General features: G+C 42.0%; 3 protein-coding genes and 1 pseudogene across 3 annotated transcripts; 2 read left to right on the top strand and 2 right to left on the bottom strand.

Moving 5' to 3' along the window:
- Positions 1-440: 440 nt before the first annotated feature.
- Positions 441-3,771, bottom strand: LOC110717526 (annotated as a pseudogene).
- A 3,034-nt stretch (positions 3,772-6,805) lies between these two features.
- LOC110717940 lies at positions 6,806-7,387 on the top strand. The gene is made up of 2 exons (XM_021896738.1): positions 6,806-7,058; positions 7,146-7,387. Exons 1-2 carry the CDS (start codon positions 6,831-6,833, stop codon positions 7,266-7,268), a joined length of 351 nt encoding a protein of 116 aa, XP_021752430.1. The 5' UTR covers positions 6,806-6,830; the 3' UTR covers positions 7,269-7,387.
- Positions 7,388-8,019: 632 nt separating this feature from the next.
- Positions 8,020-9,740, bottom strand: LOC110717525 (protein FAR1-RELATED SEQUENCE 5-like). Its single transcript, XM_021896249.1, has 2 exons — positions 9,690-9,740; positions 8,020-9,099 (listed from the first exon to the last, which is right to left on the bottom strand). Exons 1-2 carry the CDS (start codon positions 9,738-9,740, stop codon positions 8,020-8,022), a joined length of 1,131 nt encoding a protein of 376 aa, XP_021751941.1.
- Positions 9,741-16,571: 6,831 nt separating this feature from the next.
- Positions 16,572-17,276, top strand: LOC110717522. Its single transcript, XM_021896245.1, has one exon. The coding sequence runs from the start codon at positions 16,572-16,574 to the stop codon at positions 17,274-17,276; it is 705 nt and encodes a 234-aa protein (XP_021751937.1).
- Positions 17,277-24,734: the final 7,458 nt, after the last annotated feature.

The following is a 24,734-nucleotide window of genomic DNA, read 5'->3' as shown; positions in this document are numbered from 1 at the left end:
TTAGACCTATCATGGGCTTGAGTTTGTCTGAAAAATACTTTAGCATGGCTTAGATTCAGCTTGCAAGCTGAGTCCAAGGGATAGTCAAGTTGGCTTAGTCTTTTATATCATTGGTACCTTTTTACAGGTTATAAATTACTCCCCCTATTCCCGAAAGACTTTCCGTTTATTTGTGCTTCTGAAATTTTATAAATTTTATTCACTTTTCATTTGTTCAATTTTTGGCAACTCATACACCATCTTACCCTTTTACCTCTTTCTATATAATCTCTTTTTACACACATTTACTTTTCTTTTTTTATTTATTTTTTATTTTATTTAAGGTCTTTATATACCTTTTTTCAACGCTTTTTTCCCACTTTCCTAGTAACAAAGGTTTACATTGAGTCGAACTTTTAGAAATTGAGAGAATAAACAACATCAGGTAAAATTCATCAATATGAAATCAAATTTCACATACTTTTATTTTGAGCATAAAGAGAATGAAAGGAACAATCCTTCTCTATGTTCTACATCCACTGATTTTGGAATGGAACATCCCAGAGTCCCAAACAAAGAAAATACCCAAATAATCGAAATAAATTTAGGTGGCTTGCTGAAGGGATTGAGCTTTCATAGATCAAAGAAGCAATCTTCTGTAACTAGCAGATAAATTACTCTGGCTTTCGACATGTAATAATCGCAAATTCGATAAGATCCTTCTTGTATCCTTCTACCATCAACGGCATTGCTAATGCTCCTTTTATTGTTTTCCATCCTGTACAGATTATTTAAGCCAACATGAGACTCTGAACATTAACCTCATGAAACAGCAGATGTAGATGTATCAACTTCGAGTTATTATTACTCTTAATCTAAGCATACCACTGCGCAATGCGAAGTTACACCCTTCCATGTCAATGCAGAGCGTATGACAGCTGGCCAAAACGGCGCAACATACTGGGACCAATCTTCAGCCTTAATGTCCTGCAATACAAACTCAGAACTAGTATCATTAACTTGTAAGATCAATCTAATACCAATCATAATAAGGTGCCTTGGGAGCACTATGCGCTAGATACTTCAAATAAATACTTCATATGTAATCTATCAGGAATGAAAATGAGTTTTATTGACTATGCTGATATATTGTAATCCGTACAAAAATGTTTAACATGTTCAGTTTCAGTCCTAACTCGAAAGGAGTATATTCATTTGAACACCACGCTCCAGGCCTCCTAGGTGAGCAGGATTAGGATGTACTTTGCCTGAAATATTTTATACACACCCGGGTGTACCGTGCACCCAACTAACCCAAAGTTAGTTTTCGCTCTTCATTTGATGATTAGATGAAAAACCATCATCAAAATGAGAACAAAATGCTCATGGGTGTACCGTGCACCCAATCTCTCTACTTTGCCAATTTAGACTGCAGTAGCAATGTGATTCACACAATGGATAATATTAACAAAATGAGGTGTGCACCTGGAGGGACAGAGATTGCAGCAACTCTACATAATCAGCTGCAGAGCACCAGGCAGGAAGATAGTAAGCATCACATATTTTTCGCAAGAGTTCAGTTTCACCAGGCTGCAAGGACTCCTCAGAGGCAGAGAGGTCCCTATGACACCATGTCACGATTATGATTGTAGCACCGGGGGCAGCAACTCGAGCCAATTCAGTGATAAACTGGAAGAAAAAAAAAAAAAAAGTTGTTTAGGAGAGTGTATTCACTAAAGCACTGTCTCCTAGAACGCTAACTTAACCAAGTTACTACTATTTATGCAGACCAGTAAGGCAATATAGGCCAGGTCTAATAAGCATAGAGAAACCAAACCTTCTTTTTGTCAGGCATATGTTCACCGCTCTCCATTGATCAAACCAAGTCAAACTTTCCATCTTCAAATGGCTGCTCCAAAGCATCTGCTACTTGAAAGGATGCCTGTTGTTTTAAATTCATGAGAATTGATCTTTATCCTTTCCCACCCCTATAACTATGCTGATGTTTGCTTAGTCACTAGCTAGTGTTTTTGTTATATGCATTACTAAGACGGAGAGTTTGCTGATAAAAACAGAATGTTACTTCCAAAGCTAGTTTTTTGCTGATTAAAACTGACGAAAACTGATTTTGCTGAAATGTTTGTAAGTTGGAGAGAACCTAACCAAACCATTACACAAATGTGTAGGTCAGACGTTTTTCTGAAATACACATAGAGGGAGAATCTTAAAGACAGCAATAATCAAAAGAGAAATACAGCATTCGACATTTCTACATGTGTATGCCACATTTCTCATACTCACCTTATCAGCTAAACCCTCAGAAACAGCAAGAGCTTGAGCTCTTTCAGCTTGTTTTGGACTCAGGGTGATTCCTTGAGTTGTAGCCCCGAACTTCTTGGCTAGGTATCTCGAGCTGCCTCCAATCCCACACCCAACATCAACTATAGCTTTCGGTTGTTTGCTTGGATCATCTGCAGACCAAAGATATTACAGGAAGTTTAAGAATTTAGTTAATCAGACCAAAAAAAATTGAAAAAAAAAAGACACAAGTCTAAGCAGGATCCTCTCATAAAGCCATATAGCCATATAGGAGTATATAAGAGACCTGAGCTTTTACATGGCGAAAACATGTTATAGAAGTACAATTAGAGAGGGAGTGAGTGTATTTTCCCCAAATAACTTAGGCTAGCGTTAGTTTAACATCTATTCGTTGACAGCTAACATCTACTTACACATACAGCTACAATTACTACAACAACAAATTTTGCCAAACACACGTCATAATAGTTCATAATTGTTTACAAGTTTAAGCACATTGTACGGCTCACTCAATAAGTGGTAATACTAATGACCTAACATCAATCTCGTATAAAAAATCTAATCTTTTTTGTTTACAACTAGTAAAGCCTCATCCAATTCTGAGTATTTACATTTGTTCATTAATTTTTAATACCATTTTTAAAAGTGGTAAAAGAAACTATAAATACGTAGTAAAAAAAAAGACATATTCGGAAATCCTTAGGGATAGAGTTGAAGTACGTGACTACCACAAAAGAGTCACGGTATTTGTCATTTGTCATTAGAAATAAACAAACAGAAAACATCAAAATATCACCTCAATCAAATATTCAAATTTAATAATTTGAGCAGGACATACATCTGCAAACTGCAGGCGACAATGTGAAAAAAATGGCCCAATCGAAAAACAGAACCCAAAATACAGTAAGAGTAAATAAGCAAATACCAATAGAGCAAAAATTTAACCTAATAACTCCTGTTAAATCTCTTCTACATCATTTATCCCTTTACGACTCCCTATCATCTATCCTGTTCACGACTCTCTTCACGTCTAAATTAAACAAGGATGGAAATGGAAATGATAATAATCAAACTAAAATGAAACATATAAATAGTGAAATGCACATGTAACACCATCTATAAAAAAAAATCAACCAAATAACTTAAATTAAATTCCGTCTATATCATTTATCCAAAGGCGAAAAATCCAATGAAACATATATTAACAGTGGAATAACGGATGACCTGTAAGTCTGTAACACCGGCGAAGCGGAGGGCCTCCTCGATCATTCGGATCTGAGCAGCGCGGTGTTGCGAAAGCAAGGCGGGTTGAGAAGGGTCATAATAACCATGGTGCATATGGTCACCCCAGATATCTTCCCACATAGCAGAAGATTCATCATACAAGTCTGCAATACCTTTGTTAAGCTCTTCCCTTGACTTAATTTTTCCTGTGAATGTCTTATCATCATTTCTTGCTTCTGCCATAGCCATGGATATGGTAATGCTGCTGCGGCGGCTGTTGCGGCGGAGGTTGTAGTAAGGGTGGCAGAGTGGTGGATTTGTTGGTGGTTGGAGTAGCAGATGTAACGAGGATTGGTTAGTATTTATATGATTGGTGGCAGTGATACAACACCTACTCAACTCACTGCTCCACATTTTTTTTTGTGAGCGTACAGTAGACTGTTAAGTATTTTAATTATCTGTCAAAAATATAATATTGTAATTATTATAATTGTTATTATTAGAGATCTTAAGAGGTACAAGTATCATATATCTCTTCCTCTAATTTTATTTACGTGCTTGATGTTTTTGGGTGGGTGTTGTTATTTGTCGCTCTCATTTTACCGGGCGTCGCTCGTATTTTTGCCTTGAAATTCCTAAATTGCCCCTTGGTTATAAATAGCCACGAGACTCCCGAACTACACATTTTACACTTGAATTTTCTCTCTCTAAAATCTGTAATCTCTCTAAAAAAGCAGATTTGTAATTTTCTCCCAAAAAAAAAAAATTAAAACCGAAAACAACCACAATCGACTTGCAATGGCTGACCGGAGGCGCATAAGGTTCACGCATGGTGGTCGTGGCGGCGGTGGATTTTCCGGCGAACAGGTAATCTAAACGAAAAAAAAATCTGCGGAAAAAATCTGGAAAAACCCAGAATTTCTGGAAAAAGGGGACATCCGCCTGAAAAATCCGGATGTCCCTAGGAGATCCGCCTGAAAAATCCGGATGTTCTAGGGACATCCGGATTTTTCAGGCGGATGTCCCCTTATTTCCAGAAATTCTGGGTTTTTTCAGAATTTTTTTGTTTTCATTTTTTTTTTTCGTTTTTTGTATTTCTTCTTTTTTTCGATTTTTTTGACGTTTTTCAGTTTTCGTTTTTTTTTTTTGTATTTTATTTTTCCAGTTTTATTTGCATAAATTTTTTATAATTTTCAGTTTCAGTTTTGTTTTTTTTTTTTCAGTTTATTTTTTTTTTGCACATTTTTTTTTGTGTTTTTTTTGTGTGTTGTTGTTGTCGTTGTTGTTGTTGAAGTGGTAGTAGTTGTTGTTGTTGTTCTTGAAGTTGGTGTTGTTGTTGTCGTTGTTGGAGTTGTTGTCGTTGTTGTTGTCTTTGTTGTTGTTGTTGTAATTATTAGTATGTTTTTGTTTAGTTTTTATTTTGTAATTTTTTTTTTATAATTTTTTTTTATTTCTTTATTTTTTAAATTGTTTATCTTTGTTAATTGTTTTTAATTTGTTTGTGATGTTTTTTTTTTGTCGATTTATTTTTTATCCTTTTGTTTCTATGTTTGTAAGTTTTTTTTTTTTTTTTTTTTTTTGTGTTATTCGTTTATGTTTCTTAATTTTTGTATATTAGTTTGTGATGTTTATTTTTGTATTGAGTTTTTTTTTATTCTGTTGTTATTATCTTAGTGAGGTTTTATTTTTGTTCGTGTAATTTGTTTATACTTGTTATTTTTTTTTATTTGTTTGTGATTTTTATTGTTTTTTTGTTTATGTTTTTTGGTTTGTTTTTGTGGTTTTGCTTAGGAAAATTTATTTTTGTTTATGCTTTTTTTTTTTATTATGTACGTACTTAATATAGATTGAGGGTTTGGGAACTCGTCACGCAATATCTAGGCGTTTGAACGACTCAGTTAGGCGGGAGTCAGGCCGTTTAGGAAATACGGCCGAACCGTTCGATCACTAGCAGCAGTATGGGTATGCTGGTAACTGGTCGGGGGAGCAGCAGCCAGAACGTAGCATCCCCATGTACTCGTCGTGTGGAGTGCCTTCACCTTCATTTGACGATGAGGACGACGAGGCAAGTCAGGCTTCCCGCGATCAAGAGTATGACCCTCGTTATTATCATACGGTGCAACGGGGTCAGACTGGGAGATTTGTCAGCAGTAGTCAAACCAGTCACCCTTCCACCAGCACAGCAGAGGCATGGGTAGTGCAGGAGGCGATGCCAGGAGGTCCTGAGGATGAGACCGTTATCCCTAGCTTTGGGGGGCACGAAGCTGCGTATATATGGGGCGGGAAGGAGCGTAATGTTTTGCGCTGTTTGGGCAGGACGCAGTTGTGTTCTGAGTTGGTCGCCTGGCGAGGTCGTCTTGCACAGGAGCATCTGGAGTTGATTGACAGTAGCGGTCTGTCTCACTTACCTGGGATCATGTTCAGGCGTTTGGATTGGCCGCTGATTTCAGCTTTTGTTGAGAGATGGCAGCCAGATACGAACACGTTCCATATGCCATTTGGGGAGATTACGATCATGTTGCATGATGTGTACTACATACTAGGGCTTCGTGTAGATGGTAGCATGGTGTCCGCTACTCCCACCACGGACACCCTACGAGACGCATGCTCGATCACCATGGACTTGACTACAAAGGAGCTGAATGAGAAGAGCGGTACCAAGACCATCTGGCAGGGTAGTGGGGTGCTGACGGAGAGGATTGCGGAGTCGACCCTTGAGTCGCAGAGGCCTTTTAATGTCCATTACAGTGCCTACCTGTGGTCTGTTTCTGGACAAGAGTGGTAACCGTACTCATCCGTCCTTCCTCAGCGAGCATGTTGTGGATGATCTGCCGATCGATGAGTACTCTTGGGGTTCAGCTGTTCTAGCGTATTTGTATCGGCAGTTAGGTACGGCATCTAGGAAAGATGCCAATTCTATCGCTGGTTGTCTCACACTTCTGCAGGCGTGGATCTATGAGTATTTTCCATGCTTCCGGCCTCAGCAGGGTACCTTGACTAGGGAGCTTAGTGTTCCGCGTGCCTCAGCTTGGGATGTGGGATCGGGATGCCCCAACAAGAGCATGGAGCGCTTCCTCGCATTTCGATCTAGATTGGATCAGTTGACCGATAATGAGGTTAACTGGCTCCCGTACGGGGTTGATCCGGCACGTCGCGTGCCAGCCACTTTATTCATCGGTTGTATCCAGTATCGAGGTATCATTTAGCCATACATGCCTAATCAAGTCGTTCGTCAGCTGGGATTCGTGCAGGACATTCCGGGGACCATTATCAGGCCTGAGAAGGCTAAGAGGCCGACAAACTTGAAGATGTATCGGGTAGAGTTCCCGATTGAGATGACATCAGTGATGTGGACTCGGTTTGTCCCTGGATCGTCGTTCAGTGTTGTTCCCGGTGCCCTTACCCGACTCGGCGGTGGAGCTCCTACGGTCGGTCCTGGTTACATGCAGTGGCTCTACCGATTTTCGCATCCTCGTATTTCTCCGGTTGGGTCTTCAACTGGGGACAGACTTCCAGAGAGGACTAACACGGACTACGTAAGCACTTGTGTTTTATTTATACTTTAACTTTCATGTACGCTAACTGTGAATTATGTAACTAATGTGTTGTTCTCTTATTTGCAGTGGATGGGTCGTTCCTTGGAGATTCACCGTAGTGCACTGGCGGAGTATCCCAGCATGTCGCCTGACACGAGGGGGATGACTGAGCAGCTGATTTTGGACTGGCAGGCGAGGATGGGGCTGTGATCCACTTCTGTTTTTGTTTACCATTAGCTAGTCCATCTGAAACTTTGTTTTGTAAATAAAAATAATGTAATTGCGAGTTTTGTTTCAACTTTGTATCATTAATTTGATTGATTTCCTTATATTATATCCCTAGAACTGTTCAACCTAAATTACATAAATCTGATCAGCCTAATTACATAAATGAGTCTTCCAACGTAATAACATAAATGAGTTCATCCTAATTACATTTATGTATTCAACCTAATTACATGTATGTGTTCAATCTAATTACATAAGTTCGTCTTTCAACCTAATTACATAAATTCGTCCTCCAACGTAATAACATAAATAAGTTCAACCTAATTAAATTTATGTATTCAACCTAATTACATGTATGTATTCAATCTAATTACATAAGTTCGTCTTTCAACCTAATTACATAAATATGTTCAGCCTAATTACATATATCTATTCAACCTAATTACATAAATATGTTCAACCTAATTACCTTAATAATGTTCACTGGCCAACTAATGCATCCCACATGTTCCTTCTAGCGATATACAGCTGATCCCATCCACCGACACTTGGCTCGTGGTTCTCTGTCCACCATCCTGCGATCGGAGGAAGAGGTGAATTGTCGACTAGATCAATGCAGATGAAATGTGACCCCCCAACTGTAGCGATGACAAATTCCCGGGTTGGTGCTCTGACCCCGGCTCGTGCCCGCAACGGTAAGATGGTGAGACAAGGGTAATAGCAGGTCGGGTCGTTACCTACACCAAGAATTATAACCACTGCGTTGAACCAAGAATTGCGCCCCAATATTCTTGTTCTTGAACATACTAGTGACCCGAGCCTCCACATCTTTGTTAATGTGCCACCGAAAAAGCAAATGCGACGTCCCGGGAAACTTTTCTCTCAATGCCGCACAAAGTCCAAGCTCACGGTCTGTCAGAAATACCGACGGCTCCTTATCATACCCAATCAACTCTCTTAATCTCTGTAGAACCCACCGGTAGCTTCCCGTGCACTCGTTGCGCATGAACACATAACCGACGAGGAAATTCTGATTTGTCGGTGTCACACCGACTATCTCAAAGAACGGCATCCCGTATCGGTTGGTCTTGTATGTCGAATCCATGCCGATCACATACGGATACGTCCGTAGTATGTTCACCGTGATCGGGTGCACCATAAACGCATGCTGCAGAACGCCGACATCATCAGACATGACCCAGTAAATATACCGGCTCTCTCTCGCCAAATGCAGAAATTGCTGAACAACTCCTCTCCCATCAGACATCTCCACTCTCAAGTCATTCCGACAGTTGTAGATATGTCGGATGTTTGGATGATCATCGGGGAATTGCTCAGCAATTGTCGCCATGATGTTCCACGGTGCAACCTTGGACTTTGTCATGTCCTGGACAACCTTCTTCGCATCCGGGCTCAAGCCACTGATCTTACGATGACCCTCCGGATAGACAATCATTGGATGGTTATGGGTCCCAGTTGCATCATTCTTGGCCCGGATCTTCCAACTGTTGGTGACGAAGACATAATAAATCTTGATGTAGAAAGGACAACCAATTGCTTTGGTTTTGGTGTCCCTCCTAATTGCATTCTCAAGATCTCTCGGCTGGCTCTTTCGGCCCCTATCACACCTCAAATACCGGTACGACCGACCGTCTCTGGTTTTGTTGTAAGACGATTTAACCAAAAGAAAACCCAGATTTACGGCAATAGCATTCGCCCAATTAACTGCCTCATCAAACGTTGGAAACAACGTGTCTGTGGCAAAATGCGCACTATAATTCACATCGTCGGCACCATCTTCGTACTCCGAACCCTATAAACAAAAATGAAGACACACATAAAACACGAACACGTTACTTCTAATTCTAGTATAGACAATAATAGTAACAATATAAAAAATAATATTAACAATAACCACAACAATACTAAAAACAACTTAACAATAATCATAACAATACTAAAAATAATATAAACAATAAAAACATTAACAATAACACTAATGTAATAACCATAACAATAATAACAAAAATAATCGAAACAATAACAAAATTAATCATAATAGTTTCACAATTAAACATAACGATAATAAAAACAATAATAGTAAACACAATATAACAACAATAATAGCGATACTAATAACCATTAATGCACAAAAAATTAAAAAAATTAATAATAACCATAATGATAATAATAATCATAATAATAATAGAAACACTAATAATAAAATAATACTAATAATAATAATCAAAACATCAACAATAACACTAATATATTAAAAAAACAGAAAAAAAAAACGGTTTTATGTCACATCCGGATGGGATTTCCGGATCTTCCATGGATCATCTGGAAATTTTGTCCGGATGTGACATACAACAGAATTTTTTTTTTTTTTGCGAAACTTACAGAATCTTCCGACGATACTTCCGGTGTGCGATCGTTGCCGTCATTCCACATCTTAAGCCGGTAAATTCAGCTCCAGAAAAATTTTGTGAGGATAATTTTAAAAAAACCGACTAGTCGGGATTTTGGGACTCGGGATTTTTGGACTCGGGAATTTTGAAAAGGAAACTTTGAGTGAAACCGCTCGATAATGTTTTTAATATGATCGTGATTCGTTATGACTAGTCGGTGAACCTTTAAATAGCATAAAATCACCTAAGGGCAAAATGGTCATTTCAGTCAAAATTGGGAGCGGTGCCTGGTAAAAAGGGAGCGACGAATAGCAATTCAGTTAATAAAGAAGACGAGAGCCACAAGTACGAATGATGAAAATCGATTTCAGAACCCCTTAAACCAGAAGAAAAGCTCTAACCACTTGAGCTACTCCTTAATCTCTTAAAATCTTAAATGCACCATTTTAATTATGTATGTATTCTGATGCACAACTTTGAGTTGTATTGAAATTTTTGGCACTGTTCACTTAACTTTGTTTGATAAATGTTATTGTTTTATACATTAAATTAGTATTGATTAAACTTTTACATCGATATATACCTACCTAGTCAAAACGAAGCAATTAGATAACAATTGAAGGGTTTTGATTTTTGAACTATTATGTGGGGTTTCACCCAAAATGTAATTATTATTAAGTGGGGTGCCTACTCAGAAGTACGGTATATGGAAAAGGAATAGCATTAATGTGGGATTACGTCATTTTGTAACCTAATGATTCTGGCTTCTGGCACGTTTCTAACACAACAAAAATATGTTTTGAGAAATTTTGTCCATAAAAAAAAATTATCTTTTGATGCTAGTTTTGTGCCGCTTCAAAATATTCCTTCTAAGATAGGCTTTATACTCGTTTGGTAGGTATTAATAAACTTAAAATGGAAATTTGGGTGAGTATACCGGATTTTCTAAATTTTCAAAATTTAAGGATGAATTTTTGTTTACAATAGTGATAGGGAAATATAATTTGGTTCAATGGTAAGGTAAGGTGGTGAAAGAATCTTACACGTATTCGTGTGTATTTTACTACTGACAATTAATGTTTTTGTAGATTTGATAAATCACTATATGTTTTAAAAATCTACGTCTTTGGATTAAGATTGTTGTTCAAGGTAGATAAGAAATTTTTTTTTGGGTTTGATTATATGTATGTTCTTGAAATTTTATACTCGTATGTTCTTTTACACAATGTTCATAGAATTTGAATTATTATTCTTTTGATCTATGTTATTTGGTTATAAACCGCGTATTCTTTTATCTTTGTTCTTTAAATTTTGTCTCCTTTTAAATATGTACAGTGAGGTGTTCGTATTTAATGTTAATTGAGCTATTATATCGTTTAAACTCAGATATATACCATGAGCATTGTGGAGTGCAGTTACAATGCATAAACCATGCATTGGTTTAGTATGTTAACTCCATAATTAGTTGGGAACTACCTGCATTGTTCGGATTAGTCGTATTGCCGCATGAGTTTGTTAGTTTGTAAAATGGAGTCTCATTAAGAGAACATGTCTGACAAACTTCGAATGAACCATCAACCAATCTACATCCAACTTGTAACTTTCAACATCAAACAATCGCCAAATGTGTTATAGTTGAATAGATCATTATGCTCTCCATCGAAGAAATTGGATCTTGTTTGATAATACGTACTTTGGTCCTGCTTTGTAAATAGTATATAGAATGGCAATTTCTTTGATAATATGATGTTCGTTTGGAAAATAGGGATATAGATTATGGGCGTGTTTGGCAGTAGCTTTTGAGTAGCTTTTAGTGGTTTGACCAAGTCAAATCACTACTAAACAAAAAATAAGAGTGTTTAGTAATGCAGTGGTTGGGATAGCTTTTAGTGGTGGAAGTAACTTTTATCAAAAGTTAGAAATATTTTTGAAGTTAGAGGTAACTATTAAAAAATTTAATCTATAGTTTTAGGAAGAAATATTGATTTTTATATATAACAGCTAGTCAACCGTTACTTTACTGAACACTCATACCTAAATTATCTATCTTCACAAGTAACAACTACTACTAAATTATCGCTACCTTCACAGCTATATTTTGCCGAACACGCCCATAAATGTCATAGGAAGTGCCAACTATTAATTCTATATTGTAAATGTAAATCATGGTAAACTGTTACAATAGTACCAACATAAACCAAAATAAGGTAGAAGATGTAATTTAAAATGTGAGACATTTGTAAGAAAATTAGAATGCTATACATAGATATATTGTATTTGTTTAGTTGCAAGCAAATAAAGGAGAAAGTAAAACTTCATAAGAAATGTACAATTCTCAAGTTGCTTGGTTGACATGAAAGTAAAGTTGGGCACAAGCTAGGTTGGCCTGCAGGCGGCCAGGCACGGCACGAAGTCCGACGTGGCATGGCACGGCCCGGCAGCTGGCCCGACCTGGCACGGTGGCCGCCTGGCGGGCCGTGGGCCGTGTCACGGACAGAAGTTGCCATTTTCCAGCACGGCACAGCACGAGCCCGCCCCTTGGCCCGCGTGCCAGCCCGTCAAGCACGGCCCGCGTGCCAGCACGCTTACTGACCGTTGCTCAACAGAAACAATGGAGAACGTTGAGCAACATTCTTCTTTTACCATTCTTTCCAACAGCTCTTTCCCTATTTTTCTATAAATACCTCCATCTTCTTCATTTCAAATCACAAATTCACAATCACTTCTCTTAATCTCTTATATTCTCTATTAATTCTCTTAATCTCTTAAATTCTCTAATTATTATTTCTTAATGTCGAAAAAATTAAAAGTTCGTAATCGTAATTAGTGGAAAGCGTTGAAGTACGGTTGTAAGATCTAAACTAATCTTTAATTTATTATTGTTGTTATTATTATTGTTATAATTATTGTTATTAATTTAAATTTTTGTTATTATTATTGTTATAATTGTTGTTATTAATTATTATTATTGTTATTATTATTGTTAAAATTGTTGTTATTAATTATTATTATTATTGTTAATTATGGCATCACCAAACACGAACAACCCATCATCCTCTAGGAAAGCCCAATTTGTCCGTGGTAATAGTTCTAGGGAATCACCTAATCCAATGACCCCCCCAATTTCGAGTCCGACCAATGACCCCGAAACCGTCCCCCTAGGTTTTGAGCAATATAGGCATGGTGGTATTTCTGTTTTTCAACCTTATAACATGAATATGCCCGGATTTCCACAAACCCAATTTCCACAAAACCAATTTCCCCCACAAAACCAATTTCCACAATCCGGTCAATTCCCACCTAATTTCTTTGACCCACAAAATTTTTATACTGACCAAGGTAACGAACAAGATATCCCATATGCCTTCGGTTCTACTACTAACCAACAAACCCCCGAAACTACAAACACCCAATTCCCAAACACATAAGAGCAATGGTTAATCGAAAGTGACGTGGTTAATATTAAAAGCCGCAAAAGTGATGTGTTTTGTGCTAAATGTTGCCCAAGCAAGAGCAAAATGTAAAACATGTGGTAAAATATACTCGGCAGACTCCAAGGCCGGGACGGGACACTTAAGTAGACACTCGACAAAATGTGCACAATTAGCTAGTGATCCAACCCAGCCAAAAATTTCCCAATTCCATCCACACGGCTTTACCTACAACTATGAGAGGGATAGGGAAGAACTAGGGAAAATGATATTACACGACGAACAACCTTTTCTTTTCTCTAAAAGTGACCCATTTAACATTTACATTAACAAAGCATTACAACCCCAACATAAAAAAATCTCTAGGAAAACCGTTCGTTCCGCCGCCATGAAAAGTTTCCTAGAGTACAAATTGCGGTTACAAGACGAATTGAGTAAACTTAATTGTAAAGTGTCTTTGACTGCCAATTCTTGGGATAGTGGTTATAAATATCATGTCTATGACATTTGACAATGCAACCTCAATGACATATGTTTCGGGGTTTTTTGATGTCCTGCGGGAGAGTTACAAATCCAAGATTGACCTCTGGACGCCTGTACCTGCAAAACAACGGAGACTCCTGTTTTTGGGAGCTCCGCCTTTGACGATCAAGTTAGAACGTGTATGAGGAGTTTAAGTGCGGAAAGTAAAGTCTCTCTTGGAGTCCAAGAGAGGATCTGCAATGTGAATTGCTCAGTTTTAGGGTGTTAGGTGACTGACTAGCTCTCTTCTTTGAGAGTAAGAGTAGGTGTGAGATTCAATCAGGGTTGATGTGAAACTCTCTGAATGTGTTTGGATATTTCTGAATAGATGTTTCCTTGGGGGAAAACACCTTATTTATAGTCTAGGAGACTGTGCGCAATACTAGGTTTCTGGTAAACCTAAGACTGATTGGGCTTGCCTGGAAACTGGGCCTTTGCAGACTGCTCTTCTTGACAGGCCTTTCTGTCTGCCACGTGTCGTGGCCTGATAGGTCCACTTTGGACCTCTCACAAGGTGACACGTGGCAGACTCTGATTGGTCCACGTGACGGCGAAAAATCCCCTAATCATTTGCCCCGTACAGGACTGACGTGGCGTGCCACGTGGCACCTGTGACAGATGTCTTTTTTTGATTGGCTAACGGTTTTTACCGTTTTTTTTATTTTTTTATTTTTTTATTAATTTACCCTAACCCTTGGAATTCACCCCCTTATAAATTGGGGATGTCCAAATCATTTCAAATGATTACCGAACTTTTCAGACAACCAAAAACAGGACGCCTGCTCTGACCTTTGAGACATCCGACTGTTCCTGAGAACTACTGTTTTACAGACCGACTGATCTACAGGCCGACTGCTTTTCAGACGTTCCAGATTTTTACAAGGTAACCGCCTGTTTTCTTGCATTTTTTCCTTGTATTTTTCTTTCTTTTTTCGAAAATGGTAGCCCCAAAGCACCCGACACGGCCTAGGTTAGTGATCAGCCAGTCACCGGGGATGGCTGAATCTAAAACTAGGAGTGCCGACTGCCCCTTGCTGGACCACCCTTTGCGAACTAGGAGTTCGACTGTCTCTGTGTCTGTGCAGGACACTATGGCCAGAACTAAAAGAACAGCAAGGTATGCAAATTCAGACGACTCCTTTTTCTCTCGGGAGGAGCTCTCGGACCTGCCGCATGGTACTTCTAGCACCCCTAGTGATTCCATTTTGAGAGAATCCGGGGAGGAGGTTGAGAACGAGCCTCTATCGATTGACTTGTCTGGGCAGGCGGCTGGTTTGGCCGAGAGCTCAAGTGATTCAACTCTGCCGATTTCGAGGAAAAGCACTCTCGCCTTCATGAGGCAAGAGCAAGCCATGCGACTGAAAAGGGGGACGACTGGGCAGATCCGGCTGCCTCTCGTAGAGAGTCGCACACCGCCTATTACTGCCACGTACCAACAGGCAGGCGTAAGACTATGCTTGATAAGCTTGCAAGCATCAGGGCCGACTATTTTATGGGCGGCGACTACATCCTCTCGGTGCCGGATCCTGAAGATACAGTCGTCTAGCCAGAAGCGGCAAGCTACAGGGACGAGTGTTTTGGCTGCTATGAGGCCGCCATCAAAGATGGTTTAAGGTTTCCTCTACATCCAGCTGTAGAGAGGATTCTAGACATCTACTAGCTGGGCCTCTGGCAGCTTGTTCCCAACTCTTGGTTTAATATATTGGGTTATGTAGCCGCCTGTGAAATGAATGGGGTAGACGCCAGTTTTGAGGCGTTCGCCCATATGAATTACTTGAGCAGGACCCCAAAATCAAGCAGTACCGGCTGGTACCAAATTAATAGTCACAAAGGTTACATGATGACTATGGGGAAGGAAAATAAATGGAAAGACTGGCGCAACACCTTCTTCATAGTCTCTAGTCCAAACAAAATCCAAAAAAAAAGTTCAATAGGTGGAACTGGAACCCACCTTACCTAACAGGCGGCAGCTCTGACCTGTCGCCTGTTCCTCAAAAGGCCAGGGAAGAGATCCTAGACCGAGGACTCTTCAAGGTTTTTATCCAAGCAAACCTTGAAACAGGGGTAAGGGAGTTCATCCCCAAATTCTATATCCCAAAGTACAAGTGGCTGTACGATGGGGTATACTTGGCCGCCTGTGGCCTTAGTGTTGAGATGCCGAGAGGTAGCTGGCCGCTTGCTTTACGTACCCTGCTATACTTGTAATATTTTTTGTATTATTTTTGTCTAATTGTGATCTTTTTTTGCAGACCAAGCTATGGACAAGATCTCGGCATCTAAGAAAGCAGTCGCCCTTCTTCGCGCCGCTGTATTGGGCAAGCGGACTGCCGAGGAGTCGCCCGCCAAACAGGCGTCTTAAGTGAGTGTTGTTCAATTTTTAGCTTCGCTCTCTTATTGCTTCCCGCCTGTTTGGGGCTAATTGTTTGTGCTGTTTGTAGGGATCCGTTCCTCGACCTTCCTCCTCGTCCCAGCCGGATCCCAAGATCCAAAAGCAAGCGGCTAGGGACGTGGCCTCTCATAGCAATGCCAGGCGGCATGCCAGTGAAAGGCAAGGAAGGACCCCCTTAATTGGGGGACGGATGCCGACTACTCCTGGCAGCAGTTGTCCTCCTAAAGAGGCAACAAGAGGTAAAGGCTAAACTGCCAAATGGCTAAACTTTGCCGCCTCCTCTTGAGTACAGTCGCCTAACTTTACTTATTTATGCAGGCGCCTCTGAAGAACCTGACTTGGTTCAAATGGCAAGGGCCATGCTGAGAGCCATCCCAGCCAAGGAAAGGGACGTTGTTAAGGGAGTCGGCACCCTTAACCTCGAGGCTATCCTCGCTCTTCTTGCCGAGGTACACTTAAAACAATTATTCTTTTTGTTTTACCCCCAGCCGCCTGTTTTTTTGACGGCTGTTCTTTTGGCCGAATGCAGTCCATGTTGCGAGTGTACGGCCTCCGCAAGCCTATAAACGACAAAAACAAAGAGGTAAAAGCTGCGAAGGCCATGGCCGCTTCTGACTCTGATAAGGCTATGTTTCAAATAGCACAAAATGAGGTCCTGACAACTGACATTCTGTATTATCAGGCGTCGGCCACTTTGCGGGTCAAAAAGGATTTAGAGGCGGCCAGGAAAAAGATCTTGGAGCTGAAGCAGTCCGTTAAGGACCTCAAAGAGGAGATGGCGCCTTTAAAGGAGGCGGACAAAGAGGCCGAGGGACTCCGCGAGCGGGTTAACAAGCTCAATGGCCGCCTGGCCAGCCAAAAGGCGGACCTCTCCCAGCAATTCTCTAAAAAGGCCGAGGAGGAGAAAACGGCTCTTGTCCAGGATATGATGGAGGACAGCACCGCCATTATGAAGATGACCTGGGTTGCTCTCTTCCCTGATGCCGACTATGAAAAATGGGATCGCCAATTTGCCGCCTGCTCTGATGAATACAATAAACAAATCATGGAGGAGGCAGGCGGCGATGAGGACGCCGAGGGCGAGGAGTCCGACTCCACTGCTGGGGAGTCGGACCAGGAGGAGGCGACTGGTGAGGAGGGACCAGTGCAGGATGGAGTGATTGCTGAGAAGGAGCCGTCTCGGTCAAGGTCCAAAGGTCGGGATCAGGCGGTTGTTGATGCACAACCTCCTGCTTAGATTTTAAGCTTATTTGTAAACTTTCCTTCGGCATGCGTGCCGCATGTTTCATTACCCGACCAAGGGGTCGGAGTGTATCAACAATTTCTAATATTTTAACATTTCAATCGGTCATATGGCCGGTTGTTTTTATCACATATCCGACTATTTTGTTCGGTTTCTTTGGAATTTTGTTGCATGTTTGCATTTTTGCTTTTCACGAATTTTTTTGCTAAGTGTTTGTAGCCTTTCTTCATGAATGTTTAGCATACCGACTGTTTGGTATACCAGCTGCTCTTGCCCTTGGGCGACTAGCGCCTGGTTTTCTAGGGTGTCTAATTGAGTTGGGATTTTTGATACTTAATTCTAAGTCAATCAATCACTATGGTGATTGCCTCAAACCAGGCGTCCAGTCGGCCAAATACCAGGCGTCTGGTTTTGCCCAAGACCAGTCGTCCATGCGGCTATGAAACAGGCGGTTATTCATCCTTATTATACGCACAAGCTTTAATGGCTACTTGACTCATTACTAGAATAGGACGACTGCCGAGCAAAACTCGATATTGATCTTTGTAAATGAAGTCAGGGGCCGCTTGTTCTCTTATCACTCAGCTGTCGGCCTTAGCAGTATGCTGAGATCAGTCGGCTAAGGATCATGCGGCTAGATTGGTGTAACTAGTCGTCCAGTCGGCCCTTTAAGCGATTCTAGTATACCTAGTTCATGTTGATTGCTTAAACTTTCCCTTTTACTTGGGGCTTTATGTAAAACAAGTGCCAATCAGGAAATTTTTTTTTTAACCAACTTATGCTAGGGCGAGAGTGAACAAGAGTTGTGGCCGTCTGCTGCTTGTTGCGGAGACCAGGCGGCCACTTTTGAGTTTTCAGATTCTAATTAATTCAATGTATTGACTATGAGTTAACCTTAGTAGGATAAATCAGTCTTCGCCAATTTAGAATGTAATGTAAACAAGAGAAGTAGGCCGACATGGCCGGCTGTTATCTCTTGTTGCAATCTTTAAGCCGTTTATAGTTTCTCTTGTGGAAATAGGCGTTGTAGATTCCATTTTGGAGGTACCGCCTGTAGGATTACAGGCGGTCACCTGGCTAATTAGCTGTGGACTCATGGCCGAATGCCGACTGTTTGACAAAAACACTCGGTCTTTCGCGCTCTTAGGATAAGAAATTTGTGTTGAGTATGAGAAGCAGGCGGCGTAAGCCACAAGTTCCTTTTTATTTGCCAAGTGTTATTTGGCTATTTACCTAACTTAGAACGATTGGTGGTCAGGAGCCGCTTGTTTTCCATAAAACAGGCGGTTGCTCTGGCTCTGAAAAAGTTTGTGGTCATATACCACCTGTTTTTCATAAAACAGGCGGCTTTCAGACCTTTGTATTCCCACTAGGATAGAGGGTCTGGATTAATCTTTGAGATTTGATCCATCTATGCCCCTGATTTGAGTAGTAGAGGATGCAGGCGGCGGAAGCCGCATGATCCCCTTGATTTGCCAAGTTTAATTGGCATTTTACTCAAATGAAATGCCGACTGCTATTGTCCCAAGCAAATTCAGCCGACTTCTGACTCAGACTTGATGTACCGCGTGTTTTTCAAAAAACAGTGGTTTGTTTGTCCTTGCCTCACGTCAAAAAACCTCGAGGTTCAGGGGACCACTTTGGTGGGCTGTTTGTTTTGTTTATAGAGCAATGTTCCACCCGGATGGGCGTTGCTCTCTGCGACGAATTCACCCGGATGGATGTCGCTGGACGCCTGCTTTGTTTTGGGACAGACGTACTTTTTGATTTTTTAAAGGATCATCCGGCCATAGGCCTTAGGTTGATCATTCGGCCCGTGGCCTTGGTGAGTTGTTCAGAGAACAAAAGTTGCTAGGTTGTCAAGACTTAGCAATTTTTGCTTTTTCAGTTTGTAATAATAATTTGTTCTGGGAACAGTCGGCTTGCCCCACATAGGAGAATTTTAGGACGACTGTTAAACAGGCGAATTTGTCTAACTGGGAGGACTAATAAGGCCGACTGTAATGCAGTCGGATTGTCTTGCTAAGATGACTTATTAGACCGACTGTATTGAACCGACTGCAAAGAGTAAAAATGATAAGTTGCAAATTCTTATTGATATAATCACAAAATTTACAATTCTCAGAAGTAGTATTTTTTCAAATTGTCTACGTTCCAAGTTCTAGCTAGCTGCCTGCCGTCTGGTGTTTCCAGACGATATGTGCCGCCTCTGATTTCTTCACAGATTCGGTAGGGGCCATCCCAGTTAGGGGTCAACTTGTCCTGCTCATTGGCCCTACCAACTGCTTCCATCTTTCTAAGTACAAAGTCCCCTACTTTTAGGGGTCGCTTGTGCACTCTCCTGTTATAGGCTCTCATCATTCTCAGACGATAGATCTCGTGACGCAAGGCTGCATTGCCCCTGCACTCAGGAAGTTCATCCAATGCTAGGCGCATGGCTTCCCAGTTGGCCTCTTCGTCATAAAGCATGACTCGAAGAGTCGGCTCATAATGCTCAATTGGTAACACAACCTCTGCCCCATAGACCATTAGAAATGGAGTTTCACTAGTCGCCCCTTTTTCAGTTGTCCTGATGGCCCACAGAACATGCGGTAGCTCGTTAACCCATAGGCCGCCTTCTTTTTCTATTTTCTTTTTTATGCCATCAGAGATCAACTTGTTGAAGGCCTCGACCTGGCTGTTTGCTTGCGGATGGCCGACTGATGCAAAGCAATGAGAGATTCCTTGGTCTCCCAACCAGTTTGTGAGAGCAGGCGTCTCAAATTGAGGTCCATTGTCAAAGACCATTGACATGGGAACCCCATAACGAGTGATGACATTTCTCTAAATGAAGGAGATAACATCTTTGGCCTTGATGCCTTTGATTGCCTCGGCCTCTACCCACTTAGTGAAGTAGTCGACTGCTACCAAAATATATCTTCGTCTGCCTGTAGCAGGCGTATAGGGACCAAGTATGTCCATGCCCCATTTGGCGAATGGTACTAGACTATGGATAGCCGTCAGGTCAGTAGCCGGATGATGGATAAGTTTTCCAAACCTTTGACACTTGTCACATTTTTTAACCATCTCCATAGCGTCTGCTTCTAGGGTAGGCCAGAATTAGCCTTGCCGCTTGGCTCCCCTTGCAAGCATCCTGCCGCCTATATGGGAGGAGCAGAACCCCAAATGCAAGTCCTCTAGGACCTCTCGGCCCTTTTCTGGGGTAACATATTTCAAGAGAGGTTGTAGATATCCCTTTTTGAAGAGTTCCCCTTGGTGATTCTCAAAGTTGGATGCACGCTTTTTTAATACAATCATTTCTGGGTAGGCATCCGGTAGGATGCCGTCTGTTAAGTATGCCTGGATGGGATCCATCCATGTGGAGATGTGATCAAGGACTCCAATGGGATCCTCCTCGATGCTTCTCTTTTCCATTACTTCCCAGAAAACAGATCTTGGTGCATCACAGGAGGCGGATGATGCTAATTTGGAAAGGGCATCCGCCTGGTTATTCTCGGACTCGGGCACTTGACTGAGATTAAATTCTTCAAGTGTCCCGACCTCTTCTTTTACCGCCTGCAGATACTTGATCATAGCCGGGTGGGTGGCTTCATAGTCACCATGGTACTGGCTTACGATCAGTTTTGAATCAGAACAGGCGTCCACTTTCTTTGCCCCGGCCGCCTTGCATATGCGGATGCCGGCTAGTAGAGCTTCATACTCGGCCTCATTGTTTGAGGCTTGGAATTTGAAGCATAGTGCATACTCATACTTGTCCCATTCTAGAGACTGGCATATGACGCCTGCACCGCAGCCGGTCATTGTGGAACTCTCGTCCACATAGACCTTCCAGACTTGGTCTGAATTGCCGTGATCAAGCGGCCTGGTCATTTCAACAATGAAGTCGGCAAGTGCCTGCCCTTTCACTGCTTTCCTTAGCTCAAATATGATTTCCAAGCTTTGAATTTCAGTCGCCCACTTTATCATCCGGCCGGACGACGCCATGGTTGTTAAGGGTCGCTTGATTGGTTGATCAGTGTATACCACGACCGAGTGTGCCAAGAAGTATGGTTTTAACTTCTTGACTGCCATGTAGAGGGCCAGACCAAATTTTTCAACCATGGGGTACCGCAACTCAGCATTCTTCAAAACATGGCTAATGAAATAAACAGGAATTTGACAGCCGTCCCTTTCAGCAAGGAGAACAGCACTGACCGCATGATCAAAGACGGCCAAATACATGTACAACACTTCCTCGGTCAGGGGGCTGACAAGCCTTGGCAAAGAGTGCAAATGTTCTTTTAACTTTTGGAAGGCCGCCTCTGTATTCGACCCCCATTCGAACATAGCCTTCTTTTTTATTGCTTGGAAGAAATAGAGACTTTATCGCCTGACCGACTGAGGAATCTCCCCAATGCTGCCAGACAACCTGTTAATTTCTGAACCTCCTTTACAGTGCGGGGCGACTGCATGTCTATAACCGCCTGTATTTTTTCAGGATTCGCCTCTATCCCTCTTTGGTCAATCAGAAGTCCGAGGAACTTTCCAGACTCAACACCAAAAACACATTTTTTAGGATTTAGCATGACATGGTGCCGCCTGAGTGTGGAGAATGTTTCTCGAAGGTCTGTCAGGTGGTCCGTCTGAAGTTTGGATTTGACTATCATATCGTCGATATACGCTTCCACATTCCTTCCAATTTGATTGAAGAAGACAGAATTAATCATTCTCTGGAAGGTAGCAAGCGCATTCTTCAGACCAAATGGCATCACCGTATAACAAAATAGCCCCTGATTAGTGACAAAAGCTGTTTTTTCTTGATCTTTCTTCCATAGAGGTATTTGGTGGAAGCCTGAGTAGGCGTCCATAAAAATCATCAAGGCATGGCCGGCTGTAGAGTCGACCAGGCTATCAATTTTTGGGAGAGGATAGCTATCTTTTTGGACATGCCTTGTTCAAGTCTGTGTAGTCCACACACATGCGCCAAGTTCCATTCGGCTTCTTTACTAGAACAACGTTGGCAACCCAATCCAGGAAGTAGCATTGTCGAATGAACTTAGCTTCTAAAAGCTTTTTAACCTCGGTGGCGGCCTCCTGGCTTCTTTCCTCGCCATGGTTCCTTTTCTTTTGCCTTACCGGCTTCTTTTTAGGATCCACAGCGAGTTTATGTACGGCAAGATCCGAGCTGATGCTTGGCATCTTGTCCACTTCAAAGGCAAGAATGTCTTTGAAGTCCTTTAAGAGTTGGTGCAAATTTGCACCAAGTTCAGCAAAAGCAGTCGTCCCAACCTTGACAGTCCAGTCAGGACGAGAATCATATAGGACAATGTCCATGTGTTCACCAGCCGGCTGAGGACGAAGTTCATCCAGCCTCTGACCGGGCAGTGACTGTTATTTGTCTTTATTCTCGGCCACCAGTTGGCTGACCTTTCTCTTTTTGCCGGCTGCTGTTGCAGCAGGCGCAGCTTCTTCACTGGGGTCGGCGACCGCAGTGGTCTTGACATCAGAGAGATAGCACTCCCTGGCCATTTTTTGGTCTCCCCGTAGGGAGCCGACTGTTCCATCATCCCTCTCGAACTTGAGAAGCATAAGAGATGGAATGATCACAGCCTTAGATTGATTAAGGGTAAGGCGCCCCAAAATCATGTTATAGGCCGTCAGTTCTTCAACAACTAAGAACCAGACCACCATGTGGCGTCCCTTTCCCTTCTCGCCCTGGCGGACGGGTAGGTCTATCCGAAAGATGTACTACACCACCCCCAAATCCCACTAAGGGATGAGAGACCTGGTGCATACTTTCAAATTTGTACCTGAGCTTGGTCAGGCACTTGAGACTGATGAGATCAGAAGAACTCCCGGTATCAATAAGAATACGGCCGACTCTTTGGTTGGTCACTTTGCATTCGATGACCACGGGGTCATCATGCGGTCTTTTGACCTGTCCTCGGTCCTCTTCAGTAATTATGACTTCGGGGAAGGGGTCCTTAGACGCCTGTCCCTCGTCTACTGAATTAATATCGAGGCCCCGGATGTAGTCCTTGTTACCCCGAATGGTCGGGCCACCTCTTGCAAAACCGCCTGCTATTGTATAAATCGGGGTTTCATCCGTATCCGAACTATTAGCAGAGCTGGACTTCTTCTTAGGGGGCTAACCAGCGTTTGTATGTAGGGTAACTTTGGACCTCAGAACATAAGACTTTAATACCCCCTTATCGGCCAAGCGATCAAACAAACGCTTGAGACTATAGCATTCATTGGTATCATGACCGATATCCTCATGAAAGTGGCAATATTTATTCTTGTTCCGATTTTTTGCAGAACCTTTCATAGGAGCCGGCTTTTCAATGGAGACCCGGTCCTTTATCTCCATGAGGATGGAGTATCAGTCCTTATTATATTCGTACTTTGGGGAATATGTCTTCTCTTCTTTCTTTTTCTTCTAGGATGGCTGTTCAGAAGTCTCAGCCACCCAGACTTGCTTTCTTTTCTTTTCTTCTGTTTTAGCCGGCTACTGAGGCCGACTCTCTTTCTTGTCGAACCTCTTTGAGTCCGACTGCTTTCCGACATTGCAGAGCTCGGTCGCTTGTATATAGGTGTCCGCCTCCATCAATGCCTCTTGGAGGGTAGCAACCCTCTTTCTGACGAGGTCGAACTTGAAGGCCGACCCGTCCTTCAGACCCTTAAAAAAGTCTGTGTAGGCTACCTCATCAGACAGCCCTTGAATCTGAATTCTCATCAGATTGAAGCTCCTGATATACGAGCGCAACCCTTCCTTCTCTCCCTGCTGTATGATGCCCAGATCAAGGCTCGTTTTCTTAGCGGGGATGTTCATTGAGAAGTTGGACGCAAATAGGTATGCAAGCGTCCTAAAATTATTGATGCATCCGGCCGGCAAGTTGTCGAACCACTGCTGGGCGACACCCTTCAATGCGGCCGGGAAGCATTTACACCAAGTGGCGTCGTCCAACCCTTGTAGATACATAAGGTTGGTATAAGCCATTAGGTGGTCCTCAAGATTGGTGGTACCGTCATAGGTGCCTACCAATACATTTTTTACCTTGGCCGACTGTGCGGCCTTAGTTATTTCTTTAGAGAAAGTCATAGGCTGTTCCCCAAGTCTCTGCAGCCGAAGCTACCAGTCCAGAGGTTGGACTGTAGGTGCCGTCTGTCCCCCAAAAAGGGTAGGCTGCACGAAAAATTGTCCATACGGCCCGTATGGCTGTTGAGGCACATACGGGGCCGCCTGGTACATTTGAGGAGTAGACTGGGCGGACATGCCGCCTGTCTGACGCCCCTGGGGTAGATTGGAATACCTAATTGAGGTATTCTAAAAACTATCATTAAAGTTTGCCGTGGAGGTCGACTCTGATAGTTGCATATTCTTCTTTTGCTGGATTATCATCCGAGCATCAGAATATGTTTTCTTGGAACCATCCGGCTGAATATGTCGGATGGCTTTTCTGTTTCCTGTCG

The sequence above is a fragment of the Chenopodium quinoa genome, unplaced genomic scaffold (assembly GCF_001683475.1).
Source record: "Chenopodium quinoa cultivar QQ74 unplaced genomic scaffold, ASM168347v1, whole genome shotgun sequence".
Lineage (NCBI taxonomy): Eukaryota > Viridiplantae > Streptophyta > Magnoliopsida > Caryophyllales > Amaranthaceae > Chenopodium > Chenopodium quinoa.
Note: the sequence above shows the minus strand (reverse complement) of the source record. Positions and strands in the feature narration are given on the sequence as shown.

Coding starts and splice junctions, on each gene's coding strand:
- LOC110717940 (XM_021896738.1), top strand. CDS start 6,831: ATGTATCGGGTAGAGTTCCCGATTGAGATGACATCAGTGATGTGGACT. Junction 7,059..7,145: donor AGAGGACTAACACGGACTAC/GTAAGCACTTGT, acceptor TCTTATTTGCAG/TGGATGGGTCGTTCCTTGGA.
- LOC110717522 (XM_021896245.1), top strand. CDS start 16,572: ATGTTGCGAGTGTACGGCCTCCGCAAGCCTATAAACGACAAAAACAAA.
- LOC110717525 (XM_021896249.1), bottom strand. CDS start 9,740: ATGTGGAATGACGGCAACGATCGCACACCGGAAGTATCGTCGGAAGAT. Junction 9,100..9,689: donor AAGTATCGTCGGAAGATTCT/GTAAGTTTCGCA, acceptor TTTTGTTTATAG/GGTTCGGAGTACGAAGATGG.